The sequence below is a fragment of the Eretmochelys imbricata genome, chromosome 8 (genome assembly GCF_965152235.1).
Source record: "Eretmochelys imbricata isolate rEreImb1 chromosome 8, rEreImb1.hap1, whole genome shotgun sequence".
Taxonomy (NCBI): domain Eukaryota; kingdom Metazoa; phylum Chordata; order Testudines; family Cheloniidae; genus Eretmochelys; species Eretmochelys imbricata.
In genome coordinates, this window is record NC_135579.1 from 105,331,672 (window position 1) to 105,359,624 (window position 27,953).

A 27,953-nucleotide genomic window follows, 5' to 3' on the forward strand; every position below is an offset into this window, starting at 1 on the left:
GCTGCAGACAGCATGCTCACACCCCACAGCTGGCAGGCCTCACACCCTTGGGGCTCTGTGATGCTGGCCAACATGGGAGCCAATCCCCTTTTCTGGCACTCTCTCTTGAGCACTAGGTTGGAGTTCTGCCTTGCTGCTGCTTGCAGGGGGATGGAAAAAGAGTCCTTACCCCCTTTTCCCTCATGAGCCCAACCGGTAGCAGAGGGAGGATCTGAGCCTGTGCTCTTCAAGCACACATGCTGTGCAGGCAGGTGTTAATATCCGTGCAGTACGTGCTCAAAGTTGGCTTGCTTACAATCCCCAGGAAGCTTTTAGTGGAAAAATTGTGATCTACATGAAATAACATGGTAGATTTTCATTTGTTCCTTTTCCAAAATATTTCCAAAGCTCTACCCTGGCACAATTTCTGTTTAAAAAAATAACACAGCACCTTTTTTGCTTTACAGAGCTTATCACTGACACCCCAAAACTCCCTTTGTGAATTTGGCAGAGTGGAGAATGGGTGTCTGTGCAATAGGTATGTGGGTGTGGGTGTGCGCGTGAATGCAACGTGTGTTTATAGTACACAGGATGTATCAATAATATTGTGCCCACAGTCAGTTACAGGCACAAAGGATAGCATTTATGGTGATGGCTAACTACTTGAGTGTCCCCACAAATGTGAATGCCATCATTTTCACTCTCAATTGATGGTGGGCAGTAAATTAGAGGCCAAGTTGAGGCCTCTTTAAAAAATATAGCCCTACTTATAATTTTCCCCAAAAATAATTTTTATTGTATATATAATATATGAAAAATGTGGTTCTTGGCTAAGATCACTTTTGTCAGACTTCATCTTACTGCAGATTTTTTCTGACCCCATAAAATACATGTTCTCCTTCGAGTCCGTGTAGATCCCACTGGAGCTGCACATGCATCCCATGGATGCGAGATCGGAATCTTTTGCCTACCAGGCTGTGTCTGGGACGCGCGTGTGCCCTGAGTCACCTCATGCTCCCATAAGAGGGCTTAAAGAGCAAAGCGGCCCTGCGCCCTTTGATTCCTTCTTACCACTCATGGCAATGAGGTGCAAGGTGGACTGTATCTGATCCCATTCTGACTTTCAAACCTTACTTCAGTAAAGAAGCTTCTTCCCGGATTCCTTTTCATTCCTTTCTTTCTTTTAATTTTCTTTAAGAACATAAGAATGGCCCTACTGGGTCAGACCAAGGGTTTGTCTAGCCCAGTATCCTGTCTTCCGACAGTGGCCAGTGCCAGGTGCCCCAGAGGGAATTAACAGAACAGGGAATCATCAAGTGATCCATCCCCTGTCACTCATTCCCAGCTTCTGACAAACAGAGACGAGGGACACCATTCCTGCCCATTCTGGCTAGTAGTCATTGATGGACCTATCCTCCATGAATTAATCTAGTTCTTTTTTGAACTCTGTTATGGTCTTGGCTTTCACAACATCCTCTGGCAAGGCGTTCCATAGGTTGGCTGTGCGTTGTGTGAAGAAATACTTCCTTTTATTTGTTTTAAACCTGCTGCCTATTAATTTCATTTGGTGACCCGTACTTCTTGTGCTATGCGAAGGCGTAAACAACACTTCCTTATCTACTTTCTCTATACCAGTCATGATTTTATAGACCTCCATCATATCTCCCCTTAGCTGTCTCTTTTCCAAGCTGAAAAGTCCCAGTCTTATTAATGTCTCCTCATATGGAAGCCATTCCATACCCCTAATCATTTTTGTTGCCCTTTCTGAACCTCTTCCAATTCCAATATAATTTGTGTGCCGTCCTCCCACCCCCCCCCCCCGCCCAAAAAAGAGGGAAAGCGAGCAGTTAGAACAAACAGAGGGGAGACCTCCCTGTACAGTGGGGTGAGGTGCTTCTTGACAACCGCTAGCTATGGCGGACTCCAAATCCTCGGCGTTTAAACTAAAAAGAAAAGGAGTACTTGTGGCACCTTAGAGACTAACCAATTTATTTGAGCATGAGCTTTCGTGAGCTACAGCTCACTTCATCGGACGGTATGCATCCGATGAAGTGAGCTGTGTTTCCACGGTATGCATCCGATGAAGTGAGCTGTAGCTCACGAAAGCTTACGCTCAAATAAATTGGTTAGTCTCTAAGGTGCCACAAGTACTCCTTTTCTTTTTGCGAATACAGACTAACACGGCTGTTACTCTGAAACCGGAGTTTAAACTCTGTACTCACCATAGAAGGTAAGAGTAGCTGCCTGTTCTGTCTCGGGGAAGCACATGTCCCCATCAAGTCTGTTAGCTGCTGCTCCTTTTGGACTTGCATGTGAAAATCCTGACATGTGAGCCTCAAGTTACTCCTCTTGGAGCAGCCCATGAGGGTAACTTCAGCTCGAGGATCTTGGCTGTCCTCCAGGCAGGAAATTAGGATTCTTTGAGTGCCGTCCCTGTAGGGGCTCCACTTCAGGTGACGGTGCGTCCCGGAGCCATTGATCAGAGGCTTTTCCATAGCAGTGCTTGGCTGGGCCGTGCGTGCACGCTTCAGCTGTCTCACGGCACCTGTCTGTCCCGTTGAACGCATGTATGCTGGCCCTCTCTCTCCCCCACCCTCCCTCCAGTTCCTTCTCAACCATCCTTGACTGAAGACGGAGCTCTCCGCAGTGCGACAGCCATTTCCCCCTGGAGTATAAAAAAATCAGTAGTTAAATAAGTTTTCTTCTATTGTAGTTTTGTAGTTCATTTAAAAAAAAATTTTTCTTCAATACTTAGATTTTTAGTTCTCCTCAGTTCATAGTCCCCCTCTCAGGGCACGAACATTAACGACTATGCCAGGTTCCCCTGGCTTTAAGAGATGTGGCTCCTGCCACGAGGCAATGCCTAGATCTGATGGACACGCTCAATGTGTGAGGTGCCTCGGAGAGATGCACATTCCTTCCAAGTGTGTCCATTGCAGCAACTTGTGGGCATGAGCCCGCCGAGACTGGGACTTCCTCCTGAAGATGATCCTAATGGAGAAATCACTTCTCCCAGGATCAGACAAGGATCCCCCTAATCACTTCCTCCCCCAATAAGGAACAAATCCATCCGAGTCATGACAGACAACCTAGCGTGCATTTTCTACATCAACAGACAAGGGGGGGCCTAATCCCACTCCCTGTGCACCGAAGCCATGATGTTATGGAACTGGTGCATCCGCCACAATATAGACATCTCAGCCTCTTACCTTCCTGGATGCCAAAACACCACCACCAACACCCTCAGCAGACACTTCTCCCGGGAACACAATTGGGAAATGACCCTCCACCGAATATTCAGATAATGGGGGTTCCCTTCCATCGACTTATTTACCATGCCCCAGAACAGCAAATGTACTTCGTTCTGCTCCAGAGCAGGACTCCGCCCCCAATCCCTAGGGCATGCCTTTCTAATCCGGTGGGACAACTCACTTATGTACGCATTCCCACCAATACCACTAATCCACAGAGTCCTACGCAAAATAAAGGAAGACAGCGCTACAATCATTGTGATTGCCCCAGCGTGGCCCAGACAAACATACCCTTACCTGTTATGTCTGTTTACCCATCCGCCACAGACTCTCCCATTAACATGAGACCTTCTGTCGCAGGACAACAGACAAGTCCTATGTCCGCAACTAGAGAAGCTCCACCTGAAAGCGTGGTTCCACCATGGTTCCACGAACGAGAGCTAACCTGTTCAGAACAAGTGAAAAATATTTTACTAAACAGCAGACGCCAATCTACACGCATTACTTAACTGCAGAAATGGAAGCGTTTCTCCACATGGTGTTCAAACAAACGGATCACCGGCGGTACTAGACTATTTGGTTGAATTGAAGAATTTGGGACTATCGCTAAGCTCTATCAAAGTTCACCTCGCGGCGATTAATACTTTCCATGACACAATCGAGGGGTTTTCAGTTTTCACATACCCTATTACAAAGCGCCTCATGCTTGGCCTACAAACCCTCTATCCGGAAATACGGGACCTGAACTTAACGTTCAAGGGCCTCATGAGACCTCCATTCGAACCAATGGCTACCTGCTCCTTACTGCACCTGTCCATGAAGGTGGCTTTCCTAGTAGCCATTACCTCCGTGAGATGAGTTAGTGAGACTGGTGCACTAATGACCAACCCACCCTACACCATCTTTTTCAAGGACAAGGTCACATTACGACCCCATCCAAAATTTCTCCCCAAAGTGTCATCAACCTTCCAGATCAACCAACCCGTTCACCTTCCCACATTCTATCCCAAACCGCACACGTGCTCACAGGATGCTGCACTACACACCCTAGATGTCAGACAGGTGATAGCCTTCTACCTGTGCAGGACGAGATCTTTCCAAAAATCATCAAGACTGTTTGTCTCGACAATGGAACAATCCAAAGGGTCAGCAATATCCAAACAACAACTTTCAAAATTAATATCAAACTGTATAGAACCCCCTATGGGCATCAGATCATAGAATCATAGAATATCAGGGTTGGAAGGGACCTCAGGAGGTCATCTAGTCCAACCCCCTGCTCAAAAGCAGGACCCATACCCAATTAAATCATCCCAGCCAATGCAGATCCCATTCCACACATGCCATGGCAAGCTTTTCTTCACAATGTACCCATTTCAGAAATTTGCAAAACCGCCACTTGGGCGTCAGAACATACCTTTACCGATCACTGCGTCATTACACAAGACGCCAGGGACGATGCCATACTTGGCCTTTTGGTCCTCTCTACTTTGGTTAGCCATATACCTCCAAAGTCCACCCATCCTTCATGGGTATTGCTCTACATTCACCTGAAGTGGAGCACCCACAGAGACAGCACTTGAAGAAGAAGAGAAGATTACTCACCTTGTGCAGGAACTGAGGTTCTTGGAGATGGTTGTCCCTATGGGTGCTCCACTACCCACCCTCCTCCCCTCTGCTTTGAAGTTTGATAAGAGGACTCTAAGGTAGAGAAGGAACTGAGTGGGGACACGCTGTGCATGTGCGCTCAATGAGACAGACAGGTGCCACGAGACAGCTGGCCCGGCCGAGCACTGCTATGGAAAAACCTCCGATCAATGGCGCCAGGATGCACTGCCACCTGAAGTGAAGCACCCACAGGGGGACACATCTCAAAGAACCTCAGTTACTGCACAAGGTGAGTAACTCTCTCTATCGTCTCAGTGAGCCCCTTGGCTGCTGGGCACCACACTCTCACTTCCAGCAGGGAAACAAAGGTGCCAGAACCCCTGACAGCAACATCCCTGACACTGGCTGTGTTTACCTCTGCCCCAAGGTGTCGGCAGCACTCCAGGGCAGAGAGACCCAGCTCTGTCCCCTGAAAGGGGCAGGTGCTTCTGCACCAGGCATAAACAGCTCTAAGTGGGCAACACATCCTCCCCACAGGGAGGACTCTAGGTCAAGGGATAAGCCCTCAGCACAGGCAAAGGACAGCACCAAAACACCGCAAGACAAATTGAGATCAGTCTGGCCCAATTGTACCGACTTCCATGCTGGTGCCAGAAGGTTTCACGGCACTGAGATACGCTTTTACTCCTCCCTCGCTGCCCCTCTCAGTACTGGATTTGGCAATGGCCCTTGCACGGGCCATTCACCATGTAGGCATTGTGAGTGGGTAGAGCGTGCCCAGTGCAGAGAAACTCTTGGAAGAATTTAGCTGAAAAACAAAGTCTTTTCTGAATGTGTGAACTGTGATTATTATTATTATGATGTTTTTTTGCACTCTTATAACTTGGCCAAATTTGGGCATTTTTTCATGGGGATGGTAAATGACACATCCCTGACACAAAGGTGGACTTGTGCCAAATTTCAAGTCTTCGCACCAAAGCATGGAGGCTTCTCATTTTTAAAGGCCGGGGGTAGAGGGGAGATTGATTGTTAACATGGACAAAGCGACACATTTTCCCCTAATCTCAGTCTTGGAAACGACTGAGCTATTTTTGCTGAAACTTTCCCCAAAAAAAAGCAGCCTGAGGCAAACACCTGGTATGGGTGCCACTAGTACTCCTTTTCTTTCAGCTGAAATAGTTAAAGGTTGGCAAAGTTTATAAGCAAGTGAAAGCAAGGTCTTCTGCTGGAAAGTGCTGGTCAGCCTTAACATTGGGTGGCACCACTTGCCTGTAATAAACATACATGACAATTTAGGGCCGGAGTTTTCAGAAAGCAGATACCATATTGCATTTGCACTTGTGTAGTTACTTCCCTTGTGCATGTGAATCTTGCGCAATTTGTGTGCACAATTGTGGTAACTGCATTTGCTAATGCAAGTGGGCCTTTGGCCTCAATTTCCTGAAAATGAGACTCTTAAGCATGTGTATAAAAGAAATGACCATGGTTACTAACAAATGCGTTTCTTACATATTGGAGCACTTCTCCTGTTCCTATTTCTTTTCAAGATCTGGATATAATCTTTTATGTGTCTGTGCATATTAAAAACCACATCTGTGGTTTGAACCTAGCAATCTTGAGTTGTTTGATGCAAGATAATCTACTGCTTTTATTTACAGCCACTTGGACGCTGGAGAGTTTTGTTTCATGGTGGGACTCCTGATACTAACAGGGCAAATTAGAACTACAGTGAAGGACAAAAATAATAGAGAGTGATAGTGTGATTACTTTGGAAGGTCTGACTTGGGAAAAGTAGGCATGATAGCCACAGTTCCCCCGATACAGTTAACTTGTCACTCACCACCCTAATGTCTCACTCACTCCTGGCTGAGCACTCTGCCCGCAGGGGCTTTATGGAATCAGAGGGAGCTGATTGAGAGCTAAGGAAAAGGATTAGATCTTTACTGTTTTTTCTCAGGACTGTGGACCTAACAGCCAGGGTTACCAGCCGTGAACTGTTCCCAGAACTGAGGGCTAATCTCCTTTGCAACAAACTGTGTAATGAAAGTCCAGCTAGATCTGGTGGCTCACTTTTAATGAAGCTAACCGTTGTCTTTTGCCTGCCGAAATAAATAGGAATAAACCGGGCTTTTTCTCCTCCCCTGTGGAGAAAACGGGACAGCAGAGAGACAACCTGGGTCTTTTAAAACTGGGGGTGAGGGTGAATTTGTATGAAGGCTCATGCTTGGATGGCTGTGTGGTAGGTTGTACATGGAGGCCCCTTGCAAGTTTACGTTAAGGTGCTGCAGACTAAACCTGTGTGTTTTCCCCTTTTCCCCTGTAAATGCCTTTTTATCATTCAGACTGTCACCTGTGTTTTCTGGCAAGAGCTGCTGGCTGGGGGAGGTCTGGCAGAGCTAAACTCCCAGCTTGGTGGTCTTTGTACGGCCTTAAAAACAGAACCTGCTCTGTGAATACCTGCAAGTTAACATGTGTCAGCCGTATGGTTGGAATGTTTCCCTCTTCACTGTAAAGAGGGGTTTTATAATGAATACTTTCCTTGTGATCCAAATGGGTAAATAAACAAACAGCTCCTGCAGGAAGTGTCCTGTATGTAGACAGAGCGAAGAGCTTGTAGCTCTCCAAACCAGCAAAAAAAAATCCCAGCCTCACCCAGCCGTGTGCATTTAAGCAAGTGGAACATGAAAGGTGAGTTTATCGTCTCCATTTCCTTTCACATCAGATGTTGCCCCTTATCTGGCATGACACGACTCAGAACTTGCCAGATCATTGTCCTTTTCTGGTATTGATTCAGCTTGTTGATGCAAAATTCCTTTATTGAAACTTAAATGGAAAAAACCTCAACTGTTCAAATTAGATCTGAGTAAATAATTCTCAACAAATCGTATCTCTGATGAATGCAGCTTCTCTTTCTGTGTGTGGAATATCCACAAGCAGACCTCAGCTTCCGTGAGTTTGCTTATTTGATGGGGTCAGTTTAATTCTGTGGCTTGATCAGACATAGATCCTTTGGTGTGAGAGCTCAATATGCCATATTTGAAATTTGAGCCATGCTGGTTGGTTATGATTGGTCCAAAGTCACATGGTGCTGTTTCTGATTCCTGACTGGGTGAGCATGCAGGTACCTCTCTGACAAATACTTGAAAGTGAAAATGTTGCTATTTTGGTTTCTGTAAATACTTGTGCGTATGGTGTTGAAATTTGCGGTCCCTGAGCATTTGTGCTAGTACGATTCAATAGGCCTGATCCTCAGCCATTAACTTCAGTAGAGGCACTCTGGCTGAGGATCGGGCCCATTGACTCTAACTGCAGAAAGTGAATTCAGAAAGGACGTGAAAATGTCCAGCGCTGACTCACTTAACAAGTAAAGCAGTTTTGAGAATTCTTTTTGCATTATTCAGGTCCTGTAGCCTCAGTGATTAGCCCCCAGTCAAATTGAACTTTGTCTCCATGTAACCCTTAGTATGTTTTTTGAGCCAGTTATGTGACTCTCAAGCCTGTCTCCTCTAGACTTTTTAATCTTTGTCTCCTGGACAATATTTTCCAAGCTTCCCAATATCATTGTACTACCTTGTTCTTTTCCACACAGTGCCACTTGTGTATAAGGCAGGATTTTTGGGTGGGAAAGGTCCATTTACTCCTGCCATGCATTCCTCACTTGATGACACGGTCCCCTATGTATACGGTGACAGCATACTGCACCTGTTTACAGCTGGAACTGAATAGCCTAAAACTTTCCTCTCCCAGGTTTTTTTCTCCCATTAGAATTAAAAACTGACAATTTCCTCATGTTTATACCAGGAAAATAATTACCGGGGGGAGGTGCTAGTCCCTCTCACCAGGGTTAACTTGGAGGCTGGCTTCCAGTTCTTTTCTCTCCACCCCAGATCCATCACAAACCATCTGATCTACCTGAATGATCTTGATCTCCTCTCATCCCAAACTTGAATTTTTTCTGGAAAATTAAGGAAAACTTTAACAATTCCCCTGTTTCTCTCTCTCTCCAAGGATTTTTCTAAAAACGTTTGGTTTCCTCATAGCTCTAAACCCGTTTCTATAGAAACATCAAATATCAATGCTCTGTGGCAGGGTTAGATGAAACAATGGGGGGGGAGGGATAGCTCAGTGGTTTGAGCATTGACCAGCTAAACCCAGAGTTGTGAGTTCAATCCTTGAGAGAGGAAACACACTGGAGCTGACAGGTGCAGTGGGAAATGACCTAGTGCAGGCGAAGCCCACAGCTCCCTCACAAGCAGTAGGTACTTTCATAGCTTGTGGAGATTATGGAGATATTTTTCAAAAATTTTTTCAAAAATACGAAACAGACATATTGTGAGAATATAAAATTCACAATAAATGTGTATACATCTATCCACTTACTATAGAGATGTCTGTATTTTGAAGTGTATACATTCTGTAGGCACATCTTTTAAGGTGTATTTTATATACATTTATCTAAATGTATACATAATACACCATTTTTTGATATACAGACACCAGTTTGACTGGTGTGTTATAGACACACGTGTTGTTGAGGCATAATATCAGAAAGCCTCTGTCTGATGCACACTTTGCAAATGAGCCTGGCCCCCAGGCAGTTTGCAGACAGCGTGTGGCTCAGATACACATGATGCGGGGGAGGTGCTGGCAGGGAACTGCAGGTGGGGCTGATCTGGCAGAAGGGGATGCTGTCTGGGAAAGATTGTGATCCATTACTGAGCAGTTGGTGAGGACTGCCAAACTCCCTGGGTGGCCTCCAAGGGCAGCAGAGACTTCCATTTAAAGAGCAATTCTGAAAACCTGTTGGCATTCCCAGGCAAAGTATCTGGAGCTGTCTGGTGTTCCTGGGTGGCTCTAGGTGGGCAGAGTTAAGGGTGTTTGGGTGACCCTGGGGATATGCCTGTGTGTGTGCACCTACTTTCAGATGGTTTGAGCTTTTAGTTAAGAGGAACCTTTGTTTCTATGGTTTGTTTTTTAGAAAGCTGCCTAGTTCTCTTAATGTTATTTGGCTGAAGTAGATTCCTGGGAATATGACTACTGGTATAAGTGAACCCAAACATTGATGGAACTCAAGAACAGTTTGGTGCGTCCTGCCTTCACTCTGTCCCTTCCATAATTGAGTCCACCCTACGTTCAGGTTGTGCTGTCTGTGATCATAGCATGTGTGCTCCCTCTGGCCATCATCACTGCCCAGAGTCCTGAGATTTTTAGAGGCAATCCTGGGGGTTGAGAAATTCACTCAGAAACTTTGGTCTAAGGTCAAAAGCCTGAGGCTAGCCAGGAACACTGAATGATGGCTGTAGAAGGGGTCACATGCAGGTTATGAAAGCAGAAGGTGGTCAACTTGTCAGAACCAAAGGTCCTAGTTAACGAAAATCTGGGACAAGAAGTATGGCAGCAGACAGGAGGACTTGTTTTTCAACAGAATGTTTCTCAAAGTTTCCATGACTCATTTGTGGATTTTTAGCTCCAATAATATAAAAGACGCTGACAAATTTCCTAATTAACGTGAGATTTAAAAAATATAGATTTACTCTCTTTGCATCAAAAATTTTTATAGCAAAACAGGGGGGAAAATGAAAGAAGCACTAATGTTTGTTCAGTGCCCTGATTAATACTGTGGGTTATCAGGTTAGGTACAAGGAACTGCCTAACAGTTTATTGGCCCACCTGGTTACTTTGGTTAAAATTAGTCTTGGGTTAGAACAGTGGTTCCCAAACTGGGGTTTACGAAATGTTACAGGGGGTTCTTGGGGGAAAAATTCCCTAATGGCCAACAGAGCTGTCCCTAGAGAACCTGGGCAGCACGGGGTCAGCAGCCTGGAGCCCCTGGACTTCCAAGAGCTAAGCAGATCAAAGCAAGCATAACTATCAGACTGAGAAGATGTAAATGTCAAGACTCCTTATAAGAAATAGAAAGGGAGGTGGATATTTTTTGCTGTTTTTAAAATTAAATAGGCAGCTAGTGTTGTTTTTAAAATTATCATGAAGAACAAGTTTAAGTTTTGTTGTAACGTGCGTTGTTTGCCTGTTTTGCTCAAGACCTGAATGCTTGTGTAGGAGGAACTCTGAATTGGCTTCTTAAATCCCTTCATGCTGTTTCACAGCTGATACTCCTTGATGAAACCTAGGAGCCTTGTCTTATAATAGGCTCATTCAAAGTGATTCAAGCTACAAAAGTGAGATCTTGTAAGAGTGTTGCCATTTTCATAATGTAATAAAAATACTGTGGTGATAATTAATAATAAATAGTGTGTAATAAGCGTGTCATAAAAACAAATTTTATATTTCCAAGATCACTGCTTTTATAATTTATATTCAGGTAAAGGAGGCAATCCCTGGAAATATTCATTTTTAGGAGGGGGTTCGCGAGACTTGACATTAGTGAAAGGAGTTCACAGGTTGTTAAAGTTTGGGAACCACTGGGTTAGAAGAAAATGAATGGGGAGAGAGGTTATTGAGAGATGTGGGGAAAAATATGTCTTGTAGCAGAACGCAGTACAACCCCCCCCCATCATGCTGTTTAATTTTTGCTGCTTTTTTTTCCCTTCTGCATGTAACCCACATCTGCTACCTCCAAATTCTTAGCGTGTCTCAGAAATTCCAGAGTTTTTTGTCCCGAATCAATAAGGAGACGGGAAAAAGGCTTGTAATGGCTTCTTCCATTGTGCTCGTTAAAACCACATTGTGGGAAATGGACCCAAACACTGTCTTTTAAGTGGTGTTGAGTCTGAGGCAGGTGGTATTAACTGAGGACTGCATTAACTCTTTTCAAATCTCTTTCCTATTTCCTTGAGGAAACATGCCTGGCGTGTATATATGGCAAGGGCTGTTTCCCTGCCTCTTGCATTGACATTTTAATTTGGTCCATGATATAAATATCATTTCCCTAATCCTCCTTGCCCTGGCCTTGTTTTGTCTTTTTCTTCAAAGTGAGTTGACTTTTTTCTTTAAGGGAGAGTGGTGGCGGGAGGAGGGGATGGGAATGGTGGCTGCTGCTCTAGTTTAGAGAATTCAAAGCTGGGGGGAAAATCTCAGAGTATCTGTTGTTTCTTTCTTTGTATTCACATGGAAATTTTTAATCTCCATCAAAGGATCACGAGAAAATAACATTGAGATTCAACAAGAGAGCTCCCGGCTTACATGGAATTTTTAAACGTTATTTGTCTTTATCCCTTAAACGATGAGAACCATGAACTGTGTTACCTACAAGCTTCATCATTAACTTTTCTCTTTCTTCCTCCACCCCTCTATTTTTTTCCTCTTTCCCTTTTTCTTAGATCTTTATTATCCTATGTAAACATGCAAAGCTCATTTTGGACGATGCTATAATATTCTGTAGGATTTGTTAGTTGTGTATATGTAGACACTTTGAACTTTAACCAGTAGTTCTGATTAGAAATATTGTGCCATATTCTACTTTTGAGGTGAATCTGGACTATCTGCAGCAGTCAGTGGGATCACTCCGGTAACAGATATCAGAATCTGACCCACTGCGTTACATAGCACTACACGAGTGAACATTATACTGCTAAAAAAGGGACAGTGCTAAATAAGGAAAACAAGGAAAACACAAACCAGTTTCTCCTTTGTGGTTGTGAATCATAAACACTGTCTGCATCTATGGAAATAGCTGATTCTAATTAAGACGTGTCCCCCCACCCCCCCAGTAACTAACCCGTGGAAAAGAGTGACTGGTTTTACAGGTGGGTCCTGGCAACAACAGTAGATTTCACGCTTCCACACAGATAAATTAAAAAAAAAAAGTGGGGGGGCTGGGGTTGGTAATAACATGCAAATTCTCATTAGTGCTGTTTTATGGTGTTTAATGTTAAACTTGGAAGATAAAAACGAATGACAGCCAGTAAATGGGACTGACGCTTCTGTTACTAACGTCTCCAGCAAGTGCAAAATAGCACAGGGAAATAAAGGCTGTGGGTGCTTCCATTCCTGCTGTGGGTCAAGCCAATGGCACCATCCTAGCACCTCGACTTAATGCATTTTGTGGGGGAGGGGAATACATCAAATGATGTGTTTAAATAGGCAATGTGGTTTGTGATTTTTTTTGTTAACGATGTTAAGGAGTATTGAGACACAGGAAATCAAGGTTCTAACCAGTTTTGGTTAATAAAAACCACATCACACATTTTATAGCAAACCCAGACTAAATTCCAATTTAGCTGATCATATTCTGCCTCAACTCCACCTTTTGCTTCAGCTGGATCCATTGTTCTTCACTTCCTTTTTTGCCATGTTTTCGCAAGCTATAATGCTGCTATGTTCTATCCAAGAGGCAGCTTGAAGTGATTCCTCTGTGTGTGTGAGTGTACGTGTGTGAGAGAGAGAATGTATAGAAGTGCACAGCACAATCAGAATGTATAGAAGTGCATCAGCACAATCAGCACTCAAACAACCGTATCTCTGTCACGGACTCCTCTAACTTTCTGTACAGTTAAAACTCATGGAGATCTTGTGCAAAGGCTACATTTGAGTAGTATTTTGGGGAACGAATGGTAATTTTTCTCCTTACTCCTCTTCATAACTGAAAGTTTTTCCTCTAGCAGAAACCTAAACTCTGCATAGTGACACCATGCAAAAATCATACGATTATGATTAAGGCATTCTAGTGTGTGGGACCCTGATTAAATTAAAGTGATTTTTAATGACACTCTGGATTCTCTCCCCCCACCCCATGGTGTCATCAGAGGGCAGAGTTAAGGTTGTTTGGATGCTCTAACGATTGTTCCATACCTTAATGTGTTTGGATTTTTTAAAATTTAACTTTAATTGTGAATTTCTTAAGTTTAGAATGCCTTGGTTTTGGGATGATTACAACATCCTGGTATTATAGTTTACCCTAAGTTACTGATATTACTCTCAACTTTAACTCCATTTTAACATAGTTTTTGTTTGGACATCTTTTTAAAAGATTTCATACACAAACCACTCGAAATTCCACTTTTCTCTTGCACCTCCTGTCCACACACCACCAAATTCCCCCTGCCCATGCATCCCAGCTTCCCCCTCTCCTCCCTGCAAACACACATCAATACACCCTTGTTTCCCTCTTCCTCCTGGCCTGCCTGTTGAGTAGCTTTTGAAGGTATTTGGGATTAATGGTCATTTTTTGGCTGTTATTTTTCATAACTGAAATTTTGAGTCATTACAAATTGACCCCTTCAAAAGAGCCACCTTCTCCCATTGTTCTCAGCAGGACTGGAGCTCCAACGTTTTGTTCTCTCTCTTTACACTTGATAGAGTAGCAGCATGTCTAACACTTGGACAGCTATATTGAAATCCTACTTTCTGCTGAGATGAAAGCAGACAGATGTGAACATTTAAAAATAAAATCGTAGGGAATGGAAGCTGAAAATGGCTTGTTATTTTAATTACAATTTATGAAAGTCTTAAAAGCGGGTATATCTGCTTCTTATCCCCCATATTTTTCTGTTGGGTGTCAGAACACAGTCATCCAGACAGGCTTTTTGCCTTAACTTTGCATTACCCCTTACCTCTTCACTCTGGAAATAGTAGAGGTTTCCTTATGTCATTTTCATGGTGTGTTTCGGCCTTCCTTGGTGCTTGAGTCAGAGTGGTGCTAATACAGATGCCATGGTGGTAGAATAGGAAAGACTCCTTTTCCCAGATTTAACAAGCTTATCCTTTCTTCTCTGATTCTTTACATAGGCTCTTGTAACTGCTCTTTAGTATTTTATTATTATAAGAATATTTTTATAGCGCTGGGCCAGAAACCCTTTCTTCTTTAATTTTCCTGAATCTATGTGCAGGGCAGTTGGCTTCCTCCCAAATTCTTGTTAACTTTTTTTTCCTGATTAAGGTTTTTCAGACCTAATCCTTCTGTCTTTCTCATTCCTTGCCTTCATTCTTGCCCTGGCCAGATGTTTGTTTGCCACTTTTCAGACTCTCAAAAAATGTTCTTACATGGTTACTTTGAGTAGCCACATTTGCAAAACATGTCAAGAGAAATTTCCAAATCTTGATTACCAGTTGCCTCACTGCTAATATTTTCAGCAAATTCCCTTTAACAGTTCCATTAAATCTTGTTTAAAGTGTGAGAGTGAGATATTCTATAGGTGACTGGAGTTGGGCCCACCTTGTAAGTGAGGAATATGGATCACATTTCAGAGAATGCTGGGCAGATTGTAAAAGTATGGCCAGGAAAGAATAAAACATCCAAAATAGGGCAAAACTTTGTCTTTCCCCATTTCTACCTCTTTCACGTCCTACTCTGTTGTGTTGTTCTCTGCTTCAGACTCTTTAAGACTGTGCCAAATACTCAGATATTTTATAGGTAATGGATCCCATAAATGCCCTGGCCAGCCTCTGAGGGAAAAACATGATTGTCGGTTTTGGACAGAGTATAAAACCCAAGCAGGAAATCGTTGCTGAATGGCACAGCTGCAGGCAAACATTCTAAGCTAGTAAACTGCCCATCTGCATACCCACACGTATGTCAGAATGCAGGGTTAGGAGACCATGGCACAGAGAGTCTGTAAATGGTTAGCGGTGAGAGATTTTGTGATTAAAGAACGAAGAGTTTTGCTTCATTAGTTCCTGAAATATGGCTACCTCAAGATGATATATAATTATGTTGTTTTGACGATTAAGGACAGATTGCCGGATAGAGCACATGGGCTTTCTCTCAGGACAAAAGTGAGACGATCAAAGGGTTAGATTTGGGATGGTTCAGATGGTTCCATATGCAAAACCTAAAAAATTACAGGGCAGAATATATAACACAAATGTTGCCTTCCAACCTCTGTTGTCAGTATGCCAGGATAGTGCTTCATTCTTGTCTTTGTGGTAGGTCTGATGATCTAATCTGAACTTGCCCAGGGAAGCTACAGATGGAAAAGACCTTTCTGGTTCCCAAACCCATTCCAGCGTCACACATCCCAAAGGATACTGGGGTGGGATTGTTCTGTGCTGCATATTTTTCAGGACTTCCACCACTTGAGTCTGTTCTGACATCTAATAGATCTCACCGCCTAGAAGGCATTTTCCTAATATTCAACCTAAATATTTCCTCCTTTAATTGAATCCATAGTTAACTCCTAGTTCTGCCCTGGGTACCACCCTTTCTTTCTCTGATGTCTGCACCTTTCCACTGATTATGGATATCCCCTGGTATCATTTAGCCAAGTGATACATATTAACCTTTCCTCATACATTACAGAAGTTATACAGTCCCCTTTGTATAGGCCAAGTTGGATCAGTTTGCTAACTGGTTTTCCCAGCCTTTAAATAATTAACAGGCCAGCAACAAAATGCATATTGTTAAAGTAATGAAGCAATAACAATAAAACTGGTTTCAGACCCAATGTAAGGAAGTTGTAGGCCACAGGCTACTTCTCCTCACGTAGTAAGTACATCAGTGATTACATGTGCGTTATTTTCAAACACTTTTTATTGCAAATTCAAATGATCTTCCAATGTTAACTCTCCAGTAAAATACTAGCCTTCCAAGCTCATGTGCCATAGACTTGGCATTGGCCTTCCTGGGAGTGGGGGGAGAAGCAGGCTTTATTTGTTGTTGTAGAAAAGCAAAGGAGTAGCCCAGTGGAGGGCACTAGCCTAGGACTTTGGAGACCTGGCTGTAATCCTGCTCTGCCACTTACTTGCCCTTGCCCTTTGGGCAAGTCACTTCGTCTCTCTCTCCCTCAGTCCCCATCTGTACAATGGAGATAACAGCCCTGGCTGGCCTCACAGGGGATGGGATGTTGAGGGTAAATACAACAAAAGTTTGTGAGGTGCTGAGTTTCTTTGATAGTGGGGTCAAATAAGTACATAAGAGAGAAAGAGCCGATGCCCAGTAAAGTCAGTGGGACCCCTTCCATTGACTTCTGTGGCTGTTGGATTGAGGCCCTTAAAGAATATGACACTTCATTCCTGAACTTGTTAAGATATGTGTTAAACTTCCTTTGGTTAAGGAAATAAGTCTGAAAATGTTCTTTGGGTTTTCAGATGTGCAGTGGAACAGGACACCGTTATGGCTTGTGATTCATTGTTTTCATTTAAGGATTGAGTATTTCAGATATTCTTGAACGTTTCACTGTTCAACAAGTAGTTTCTTTATTGTTTTTCCCTGAGAAGGGCGTTGCAGCAGGCGCTGGATTCTCTTATTTTCCTGGCACTGTGTGTCGTCGTTTGCAGCCATGCACTGTGGGTTCCAAGCATCACCACTGTGATCCAGTAGTGTTTTATACTCCCTTTACAGACCCGAAGGATTTGAGTTAAAGAAATGGGGAATTTGCTGGGAAGGTCAGAAGGTTTCTTTGATTCCCTATCTCACAAAGAAGGTTGAGTGAAGTCCCTTCTAGATTCATATATAGTAAGAAAGCACACATTTAATGGAAGCTGTCTGAGTGCCAGTTGCTCTTGAGCATCTGGCATATTTATTTCTGCTAAATAAGCAACCTGCAAAATGTCTGCTGGATCTTCTGTGAAGAAATCAAATGATTATCAGCACTTAATGTTCATGGATTTCATTTGTGGTCATTGTTTTTTCCTAGGTCATTAACATCTATCCGAAGTGAACTGATTCCGTATCTAGTTAGGAAACAGTTCTCCTCTCCTGCATCCTTACGACAAGGACAGGACAACAAAGAGCAGGATCAAAAGAAGGATCAAAAGTCATTAGGTGAGTGAAAGAATCAGCTGGTTTAATGAAGATCTTGAAGCATTTATGCTGCAGTTGAGCTACTGGATAGACTGCAGAGTTTGTCTAAATCAGTGGGTCCTTTTTCTTTTTTATGTATTCAACATGCTTATTATGGTAATGTTTAAGGACCAGGCAAGAGGGGAGCACCATTGTGCGAACCACTGCACTAACACGAAGCGGTAGACGGTCCCTGCCCCATAGAGCATACAGTGTAAACAGACAAGACAGGTGTAGGGTGAGGGAAGAGGTGGAACACACAAGCAGGGTAAGTAGTGTGATGGTGGTAAATGTCATGTTAGTTCCATTTTTCTGGGGAGAGGGATTGGGGGGTTAATTAAGGGGAATAAGCTAAATGGAAAGAAAAGGGAAGGGCATAATTTGTTGGGGAAAAGTCAACATGGTTTTTGTAAAGGGAAATCATGCCTCACCAATCTACTAGAATTCTTTGAGGGTATCAACAAGCATGTGGACAAGGGAGATATAGTGTACTTAGATTTTCAGAAAGCCATTGACAAGGTCCCTCACAAAAGGCTCTTAAGCAAAGTAAGCTGTCATGGGATAAGACAGAACATCCTCTAATGGATTGGTAACTGGTTAAAAGATAGGAAACAAAAGGTAGAAATCATCAGTTTTCAGAATGGAGAGAGAAACAGTGGTGTCCCTTAGGGTCAGTACTGGGACAAGTACTATTCAACATATTCATAAGTGATCTGAAAAAAGGGGTAAACAGTGAGGTGGCAAAATTTGCAGATGATACAAAACTGCTCAAGTTAGTTAAGTCCAAAGCAGACTGCGAAGTGTTATAAAAGGCTCTCACGAAACTGAGTGACTGGGCAACAAAATGGCAGATGAAATTCAGTGTTGATAAATGCAAAGTAATGCACATTGGAAAACATAATCCCAACTAGTTCTCTGAAAACATCCACTCAATGTGCAGCAGCAGTCAAAAAGGTGAACAGAATGTTGGAAATCATTAAGAAAGGGATAGATAATAAGACAGAAAATATCATATTGCCTCTCTATAAATCCATGTTATGCCCACATTTTGAATACTGTGTGCTGATGTGGTCGCCCCATCTCAAAAAAGATATATTGGAATTGGAAAAGGTTCAGAAAAGGGCAATAAAATTATTAGGGATATGGAACGGCTGCAATATGAGGAGAGATTAATAAGACTGGGACTTTTTAGCTTGGAAAAGAGACTAAGGGAGGATATGATAGAGGTCTATAAAATCATGACTGGTGTGGAGAAAGGAAATAAGGAAGTGTTATTTTCACCTTCGCATGACACAAGAAGTAGGGCTCACCAAATAAAATTAATAGGCAACGTGAAAAACCAAAACTCTTCCCTGTTTTGTTTGCCTGCTCTTTTTAAAGACCTAGAACCCCAAGATTTCTTGTTGTGCTTTCTGGATTTCCCCTTGTTCAGGGGTTAGAAAGTCAAACTTCTTTGGGCGTTAAAGAGGAGTTTCTGAGATACAGGCTTCTTCCCCGCTGGGACAGGAGGATGCATTATGGGGTTTATCCTGATCTCCCTTATGTTGGTGTAAATCAGGAGTAACTCCATTGTAATCAGTGAATCAACCAGATTCTGGATCTGTGTTTTTCTTCCTGTGCCACAGTGCAAATCAATTTAATTGTGAAAATATGGGTAGTGCGTAGGGTACTAGACTGGAACTTGAGCCCTGGCTTCTGTTCCGGGTCAACCACAGACCTCCTGTGTAACCATAGGCAAGTCGTTTAACGTGCCCTGGGCCTCAGTCCCTCAGCTGTAACATGGGGATGGTCGCACTTCCCTACCACACAGGAGAAAATCCTTAATGACTGTAAAATATTCAGGTGAGGGCCATGGACAGGTTTCCCCTCCCCAAGATATTTTAAAGCTGCTGTGTCTAGAACCCTTCTGTGGAGAGTGTTGCTACCTCTGTGAAGCCTGCCTCATGTTGCATATGTATGTTCTGCAGACATCTACAGTTATGTGAAGGGTGATAGCTTGCTGGAATTTGCCCCAGATAAATCATGTTGGAATGATCACAGCGGAGATCTGAATGGAGGACAAGTGCGTTGCTACGTCCATATCATGAAAGAGGGGCTCTGTTACCGAGTGAACACTCTTGGGTTATACATTGAAGCAAACAGACAGGTAAAGAAAATATAAAAATTGTATATGGGACTACAGCATGTGTGTGTGTATGTTATCTGTGGGGATAGCTTCATCAGTGACACCCCTCCTTTTGGTGAGGATTGCCTGGGAGCTCCCTCAAGTATCCAGTTGCTGACTGAGCACTTCAGCATGGTCACTGCAGAGGGTATGCGACTTGGGATTTAGTCCCAGTTGTACCTCTGACTCGCTGGGCAACCTCGGGCAAGTCATGTAAATCTTCTGCCCTTCACTTCCCCCACTGTAAGCTGTGGATGATGATTCCCACCCCTGAGAGCTACAGATGAAAACGAATGTTGTTGTTATTGGGGGGCACTGATAGCAACCCACATATATAGGCTGCCTAATAGCTTCCATTCTAAATGTACCATTGCTTGAGCAGATTTTTGTCCAGTGTAAACAATGTAATTCAGGGCACTCCAGCTGACAGAGAAGATAACATCGATCAGTCACAATTCCAGTTCACATTTACCCTGATATAGGGCTTCGTTAAATATGGGATGAAAGGGAAGGGCTAGAGAGAGAGAATGTGGCGTTAATAGTAGGCATTAGTGACCTGAGGATTAAAAGCTTTAACCCTGAGGATCCCATTTTTTGCCAAACTGGCAGCTGCCCTGTACACATCTTCACTTCACCTATCAAGTGATGGGGTGTGCGCAATCAGGACTGGCCGATTTCTTTGGAGTTTGGGGAGGCTGGTGAGGACTGGGGGGATGCTGCGGGGGAGGAATCGGGGACTGTGGCTGGGAGATGAAGGGGCTGGGTTGGTATTTCTGGGAGTGGCCAGTCCTGTGTCTGCCTCCTGGTTCCATTTGTGGTATCTCATTGGAATGGATGGGTGAATGAATGCAAACCATAGCTGGGGGCAGGGCAGAACTGGTATGAACCCGGAGTTGTGGGCTTAAAGGCTCTGCATGCATTGGGTGGGGAGGAGCTGTTTTGGTGCCTATAGTCGAGCACACAGAAGGTAGAAAGGGCACAGTGCTGCTGACAGGGCAGCGAGCAAGTTCTGTTATAAGCCCAAGGACAAGTGGGTCGGAAGGGTTAAGGGAGAGCACCACTTGCTAGCAGAAGTGAGCATGTGCACTTGGCAGCAGTCGCTTGAGTGAAAAGTTATTGAGTTGAGCCAGTCAGGCTCCATGTGGTTTGGGTTTGGGTTTTTTTTTTTTTTAACCTAAATATTCTACATTTTGGTCAGTGCTGGAAATGCATTTGCTCCTGGGTGGTACGTAACGTTAGTGCTTTGAATTCACTTTGGGACCTGCAATGTTGGGGAAGATTTTCCTTGAATTTTTAGCTTTCCGGAATGGTAAGGGTCCTAAGGAAACTCTGCGGAGGTGAATCATATAACAGAACTGAATGAGGAGCCCTGGAAAAGGAGCTCTTGTCAGTCCTGCTGCATTTTGTTTCTCTTACCACTGCAGGTAAAAGATGCACCCTTCATTTTATTTGTGGTTTTCTCCTCTATTGTTCTGCTCTGAGGAATCTTTGAGTCGCAATTGCTCTCCTCTTGGGCTTTTTAGGCAGTTCTGATGCCTTCTCTCTACAGCTGCTACTGGCAGCTCAAAGCGAGCTGTGTGTTAAGAAGGCAGGCCTATGGCTACTGCACTGTACTTCTAATGCCAGAAGAGGGGCAGCATTCTAACCCATTGCCCTCATGGGGAGGAGACACTGGACCTGAATTGTTTCACTTCCAGCTGGGTTTCTGGATGCCTGAAGCCAGTGTGTGGGCAGTGGGTTCAAGGGGGAGTTAGCTTCAGTAGCAGGAAATAGCTTCCTTCTAAGATGAATTAAAGGCAAAACATTAAACTTCCCCTTGACCCAGACACTCCCTCTAACTCCCGCCCCATCGATAGCCTTCCTTTTCAGAGCAAAAAATGCTTGCGCATGTAGCTTTCTCTAATCATTCTGATCACCTCCTGTGCTGTGCTACCCTTGATTGATTTCAATCTGGGTTTTGCCCTGGCCACAAATGAGAAATCATTCTTCATGTATGTAACCACCTCCTCCTTTCTGCTGATCAAGGCTGCTTCTCCCTCCTCATCTCCCAGACCTCGGAACAGCCTTTGACACTATGGACCATTCCATGCTACTTCATAGCTGTTCATTTCTCTCTTGGATCCCTTCTGTCATGGCTGCACTACTGTGTCTCAAGCTAGGACAGCGTCCCTGTGCCAAGGCATAACCACTGGGGTAAAATTGGCCTCGTTGGGATGGCTCAGTGAGTTGTTGCTTTTCAATAGTGGCTGCATCTTATGCATCAGGAAGTCACCTTTCATCCTTTAAACAGCTCTGTCTCTAGCCCTGGTGGTGGCAGAGACAACCTTCAAGATGTGAAGAGTGGCAGATGCAGCAATGACTGCTTGGGGTTGCTGGCAGCCTGAAACGGTTGCTTTCTGAGAGGGGTGAATTTAGCCATTCATCTCATTGCAGGGTCCACTCTGAACCTTTACGACCATTTAAAAGCCAGCATTGTGAACTCTTTCTGAGTTGATCAGAGCATGTCAGAAGGGAGAGGGCTGATCATATCTGCACAATCCACTGTGAATGGCATCTCATTATGAGACCACAAGTTATTTTCTTTCATCTGATCCCTACACCTCCCACCGGATGGAATCCCATGAGGTTCAGTTCTCTGCCTTCTGCTTTTCTTTACCGACCATTTCCCTTTTGGTGATCATACTTCTACTTTTACCTTCACTGCCACACTTGAGGAGATACTTGGATGTCTGTACAAAGGTGCTACTCGGACTCCTCTCTGTCTGTCTTAACCGAATGTGGCTTTGTCTCAGCTGCGTTCAACTGAATATCTTGAAAGAAGCGGGAGTATCCTGAAACAGCCCCATGACCTCTCTCTTCTCAACATGGACCTTTCATTGTCCATGACCTTGGCATCCTTCCCAACCCTGAACTGTTCTCCTCATGCATCTTGCATGTCAGTGTGTCCATGGCCACCTCTGCAGCATTGCCTGTGTGCCCCACTGCCCCTCCGCTGCAGTTCTCAGCCATGCTGTCATCTCCTCTCGCTCAGTCTGTGCCCCCCTGCTCTCTCTGTGCCCCCCTAGCCTGTCTTCCCTCCTGCACAAAGAAGAAGGGTGGGATTATCCCGTCCTCCTGTAACACTAGCTCCCCATTCATTTCAGGAGCCAGTTCAAATTGCTTTTCATGGATTTGTCCCTGGCTACTTCCTGGACCTAGTCTCTCTCTATTACCTCCTCTGCTATGTCTTCTTCTCTAACACCTGCCTTTTCCTCTGCAGCTTCTGCTCTCTGGAACAGACACCTCATCACCTTTTTGTTTTCCCCTCACACATCTGAAATAGTTCCCCCTTGCCTGTGCTTCAGCTAGCTCCCTTCTGACTAAATGCTTTAATTTAGTCATCCTAGGATGTCCGAGTACTCTGTAGTGTAATGAGTCCTGTATAGTTGCTGTGTTATGTCAAAGCATGCGGAGTTACGTTCTGTAGGGGAGATACTGTACGAACTCAAATACTGCGCGTCCTTTGAGTTCTGTGGGAGCCTTGCAGCTTGCTGCTGGCTCCTGATTAGATCTACCTACGCAGCAGGGTGTGCAAAGAGGAGACATACTAATAGCCAGCACTGTACCAGTACAGTCTGTCTTCTCCTGTGGAGTGAAGAGGGTAACTAGCACGCATCTGTTGCAAACTTAAACCACAGGTGGTAAAATGATATCTTCTGTAAATGAGCAAGTTGACGATATATACCGAAGTGCCGTGAAACAAAAGCCTGCTTGGATTTGTCCATGTAATACACTGATGTAGCATTAGCTTGTTCACCTGTGACTTGGGCTCTCCTCTTCCAGGTTCCTAAGCTGTTACCTGCTCTTCTGTGTCCAGAAGAACCATTGGTTCACGTGTCCGCTCAAGTCACTGACAGAAGCCTGGTGAGTGACTGTTCCTGTGGAATGTGTGAGGGGAGGTGGAACTATCTGCTAAGCCTTAATTTCGAGAGCTGCTTCTTGTAATTCAACTTCTGTCTCAAAAACGTAGCCAAGGTTCCGAAGCTCCGAGCTAAGATATGACTGAACACAAAATAAAATGTCCCGATCGTGTATTCTCCTTCAGCTGCATATTCTAAATACTACTGAGTCAAACAGAGTAATGGAAAACAACCCAAAGCACCCACGTATCCTCGTCCTTCAGTTCCTGCCCTTCAATCTTTATTCATTAAAAACAGATTTTACTCTTTGTACTGTACTGTTTGATACTATACAAATTTTACCCCAAACCAGCGTCTTGTCCCCCAGCAGGCTGATGTGAGGTTTGGCAGATGAGGCTAGACAAGCAGTTGGCTTTCCAAAGGCCAGCAAGCTTAGCGGGGTTTAGTATTTTAGTGCTGGCTCTTAGCTAAAGTATTTTAGCTGAATCCCAGCTCCAAACCCCTATGCTTTGGGCCCACTTTGGTGAGTTCTGAACTCACACAAATAGTCCCACTGACTTAAATAGGACTGCTCACATAGGTCCTTGCCTTCATGTTAAAGAGCTACACAGCTGGGCCCCATGTGCTGAAGTCTTCCTGAGCTGGGAGGCTTGTGGAAACTGGCCAGCTGTCTGTCTGGGGAATGGTCACCAGGCTGTGCTCAGTCAGGGGTCCTGTTGAGCTGGCCACCTCAATTTATCCAAACCCTGGAATCCGTAGAAGTCTTAGGTGTTCTCCAAGACATTCAGATCATCAAGGTCCTGCTTTGTATGTATTTAAGGGTAATATATTATTTCTTTGCCACTTCTTGTATTCCCCATTCTTTTTTTTTTGATGCAGTATTGCTCTGTGACTGCCTGTTTCAACACACAGGGCTTGTCTCCGGGAACATTTAGCTTGCAGCAAGCTGTGAATTTCCCCCGCACTAGCCTGTCGCTTACTAAGTATCCATCTTGACCCTGCTGCCGCACACTAACAGTTCCCTACTGTGCTTTGATCTAGTCCCATTTCAAAGCGGGATAGATTAAAGCGCACTACAGCGTCCACGCGGACACTTGGTGTCTGAGGGCTTCCTGCAAACTAAGCGTTCATGGAGACAAGTCCATAGATTCTTCTTTTAAATCTGCACTCTACAGATCATACAGCATTCTTTAGACCTGTCCACCAGGCCTCACCCACACGTACTCACTTCTTTGAGGTATATGCTTTACTTCCAAAACTGCACAATGGGGAAAAGATCTTCCCCTTAATCAAGAGTAAGATAGTTAACCTATGAAGGGTCACTTTTAAGTGTAGCTCTCATCTATGAACAAAGTCATCATCATTCACTCCTGGTTATGATATAGGTTTATCTCAGAGGTGAGGTCTTTGCTGTAGTTAACATGGTAAAATATAATTTCTTACCCTTAAACATGCTCCAGACTGCGAAGACTTTACAAGCCTTTGGGTAGTTGAATTTTGATGTTTGCTAAGTTTTTTGAAGATGCAGAATATGTTGACAGTAACTGTGGAAGTGTCTTGTGTGTGCACAAGTAAACAAGGCCTATCGCTGACTTATAGCTTGTATTATTCATGGTATCTAGGTATATGGAGAATAGTCATGTTTTTTTGATAGAGATCCTATACGAAGAACATTGATTTGGGGATGACTTAATATATAGCCATGATAGTTTGACTGAGTTTCCACTCTGTTCCTCTTTAGGTTGGATCTGACAGCATCATTGGTTCATCCACGCAGGTTGGAGAGAAGACATCCATTAAACACTCCATCATTGGCTCCACTTGCACCATAAAAGACAGAGTTAAAATAACTAACTGCATCATCATGAACTCTGTCACAATTGAGGAAGGGTATGTTACTTCTTTGTATCTCCCTGTCCTAAGCTGTTTCTCTGTCTGAGAAAGGCACTGGGATGCTGGCTGTCCTCGTGAGAGATTCCTGGCCATGACAATTAGTCTCAGGAAGAAGCTTGTTTCTCATCTCCTGTGGGATGTAAGAATGAATCAGAAATAAGTCTTGTCTAGTCTCAATAGGATACTAATAACAAGGGAAAGAGTTAACTAGAGGGGTCCAGAGAGGGAGGATTAATTCCATCCCATCCTTCTGGAGAGCCTGTCATCTGCACAATGTATTTTAAGTCATATAGATGGAATGGATTCACTGGTCTGCATGAGGTTGGATCGCATCCTTCCAATACTGAAGGCTTATTTTAAAGGCTTAGCCTTCAACATTTTTGGTATAAACATCTGCATACTCCTATAAAGTTGCTGATGTAAAAATTCCACATTTACCAATAAAAATCTTCCTACTGCTTCAGTATTTTGAGAGCCTCCACTGACATTCTCTTAGGTCTTTTCATTGTCATCTTGAATCTTTACATTAGCATTACAATTGCTGGAAAACAGGGCAAATAAATAAGCTTTCCCAAAAGGAAATCTGTCATATGGTAGAGGTTCCTTGTGTGTGAGACCCTAGCTAATGAATGGGTATCCACACAAACAGTTACCACCAATACTTAGATGTTTAAAAATGAGACCTCCTCTGTCTTGGCACCATTAAAATTCTAGCTGGTCACTGTGGCAGGACAGGAGCAGACTCATTAACTTGTTAGCCTCATTAATTCGTTAGCCTGGCATGCTGGAAGGGCTTGCAAACTGTAAAAGATTAAACCAATAAAAATGAACAGTTTTGAAGCTAGTTGATCTTTCATCCTGCCTCGGTGCTTCCCAAACCCGGAAAGTCAGTCATTACTTACTTGCAACGTCCTCTTCACAAGAAGATCTGCTTCGCAGATCAGAAGAAGAATCAGCCCAGTCATCAAATGATTCCCAGACTTACCTTCCATAGATTCCCCCTGCCCCCCAATACACACAAGTTCTGGGGTTCCTGTTCTCTCATGAGTGTCTTTGAGAAGCGACCTAGGTGCCTGTAGACGTTGCTTTGTATTGCGTGTGTTATATATTCAGGGAGAAGCTCGCTCTGCTCCTAGTCTCCACGGTAGATGATATTTATCCCACTTTTTTTGTGTTGTGCTACTGAAACATCCCTTGACTCTTCAGTGAGGGGAAAATGACCAAGCAGTTGCTGCCTGAAAGTTCCCACCTCGTCTTACAAGCCAGCTTCCTGTGGGTGTCAGTGGAAAAGAAACTGCTCAATAGAGTCTATACAGGCCTTTATTAATTCCCTGCTCCTTCATGCCGTGAGGTTTGCTGAGGGTCCTTGTGGGAGAAGTCAAACCCTTAAAAAATGCCAAGTTGGCTCTCCCGGTCACATGCTTGAAAACAAAAAACAAAAGGATGTTGGGTCTGTGGAGAATACTACTGTTACAGAGCTAAATTACAGGTAAGTAAGTATGGTACGTCACTGCCAAGTGTTTAGTCTTTAATAGAAATCCACAGTAATTTCAAGCACATCATAAATCAGAATTCCTTGGTGTGTAGATAATAGCTGATCTCCAGTTCACTTGTAAATGGCTCCAGTATGGCAGTCTCACAGAATTTGCCGTCCTCTAAGCACCAGGAAATACTCTGATTTGACAATGAGCTACACTGTTGTCTTGATTAATGGATTGGTACCACAGGCATTCTGGCAGGGTTTTGCGTACGAGGTAAGCTGCTCTACGGTGAAATCACAAAGGGGCCTAAATATATAAATAGGTAGATAACAAAAGTAGCTAATGAAGTCCGTATGTGTTCCTCTGCACTGAATACACAGCAGTGTTCTGTTCTAAACCCTCAACAGGGAATGTTATCCTAATAATCATAATTCAAAGTGTGCCTTTCAGTATCTTCAAATATTGATTTGAACAGCAAAATACCATTGTGGGCACGCTGGTTTTGTTTTCTGACTAACCTCCTCTTCCTAGCCATTATTGTAACAAAGCCAGTGCAGCCGCTCTCAGCAATCAGTCATGCTCCAAAACGTAGCAACAGCCTTGATAGTTCCAAAAGTCTATCAGTCCAACTGCTTTTTTTCTGTTGACTATTGATGCACCAGAAGAGTCTCGGTGCTTTTTCTCTGGGTGGAATTTACACTATACACTATAAAGGTTTGTTTCAAAGTTCAACATGGTTCATATTGTATGTGATAAGCTTGTGTAAATATTGTGCTGATACCTTATTCCTGTATCACACTATGTAAATCTCTTGGTTTTGCTGGCATGGGAAGCCTCTAGTGAACATCTAGGAAGGTTTGGAAATTTATCTGGAAGCTGAGTTGTGGTAAGAGAAACCTTAATCTTAACTTAATGAAAAGGAAAAATGACTGCAGTTATTTTGACCTTCATTTCATTCAAATCCTTAATTGCAGCTGGTGGATTTTTTTTTTTTTTTTG

At 43.7% G+C, this 27,953-nt stretch overlaps 1 protein-coding gene across 3 annotated transcripts in view; it reads left to right on the forward strand.

The window, feature by feature from the left end:
• Window positions 1-27,953, forward strand: part of EIF2B3 (eukaryotic translation initiation factor 2B subunit gamma) — a 143,825-nt gene that overhangs the window by 90,570 nt on the left and 25,302 nt on the right. For all 3 annotated transcript variants that reach the window (XM_077824626.1, XM_077824628.1, XM_077824627.1), the window contains 4 exons: window positions 17,372-17,499; window positions 19,485-19,663; window positions 23,504-23,584; window positions 25,322-25,470. In XM_077824626.1, coding sequence (XP_077680752.1) covers window positions 17,372-17,499; window positions 19,485-19,663; window positions 23,504-23,584; window positions 25,322-25,470 — 537 coding nt within the window. The remainder of the gene's footprint in view (window positions 1-17,371; window positions 17,500-19,484; window positions 19,664-23,503; window positions 23,585-25,321; window positions 25,471-27,953) is intronic.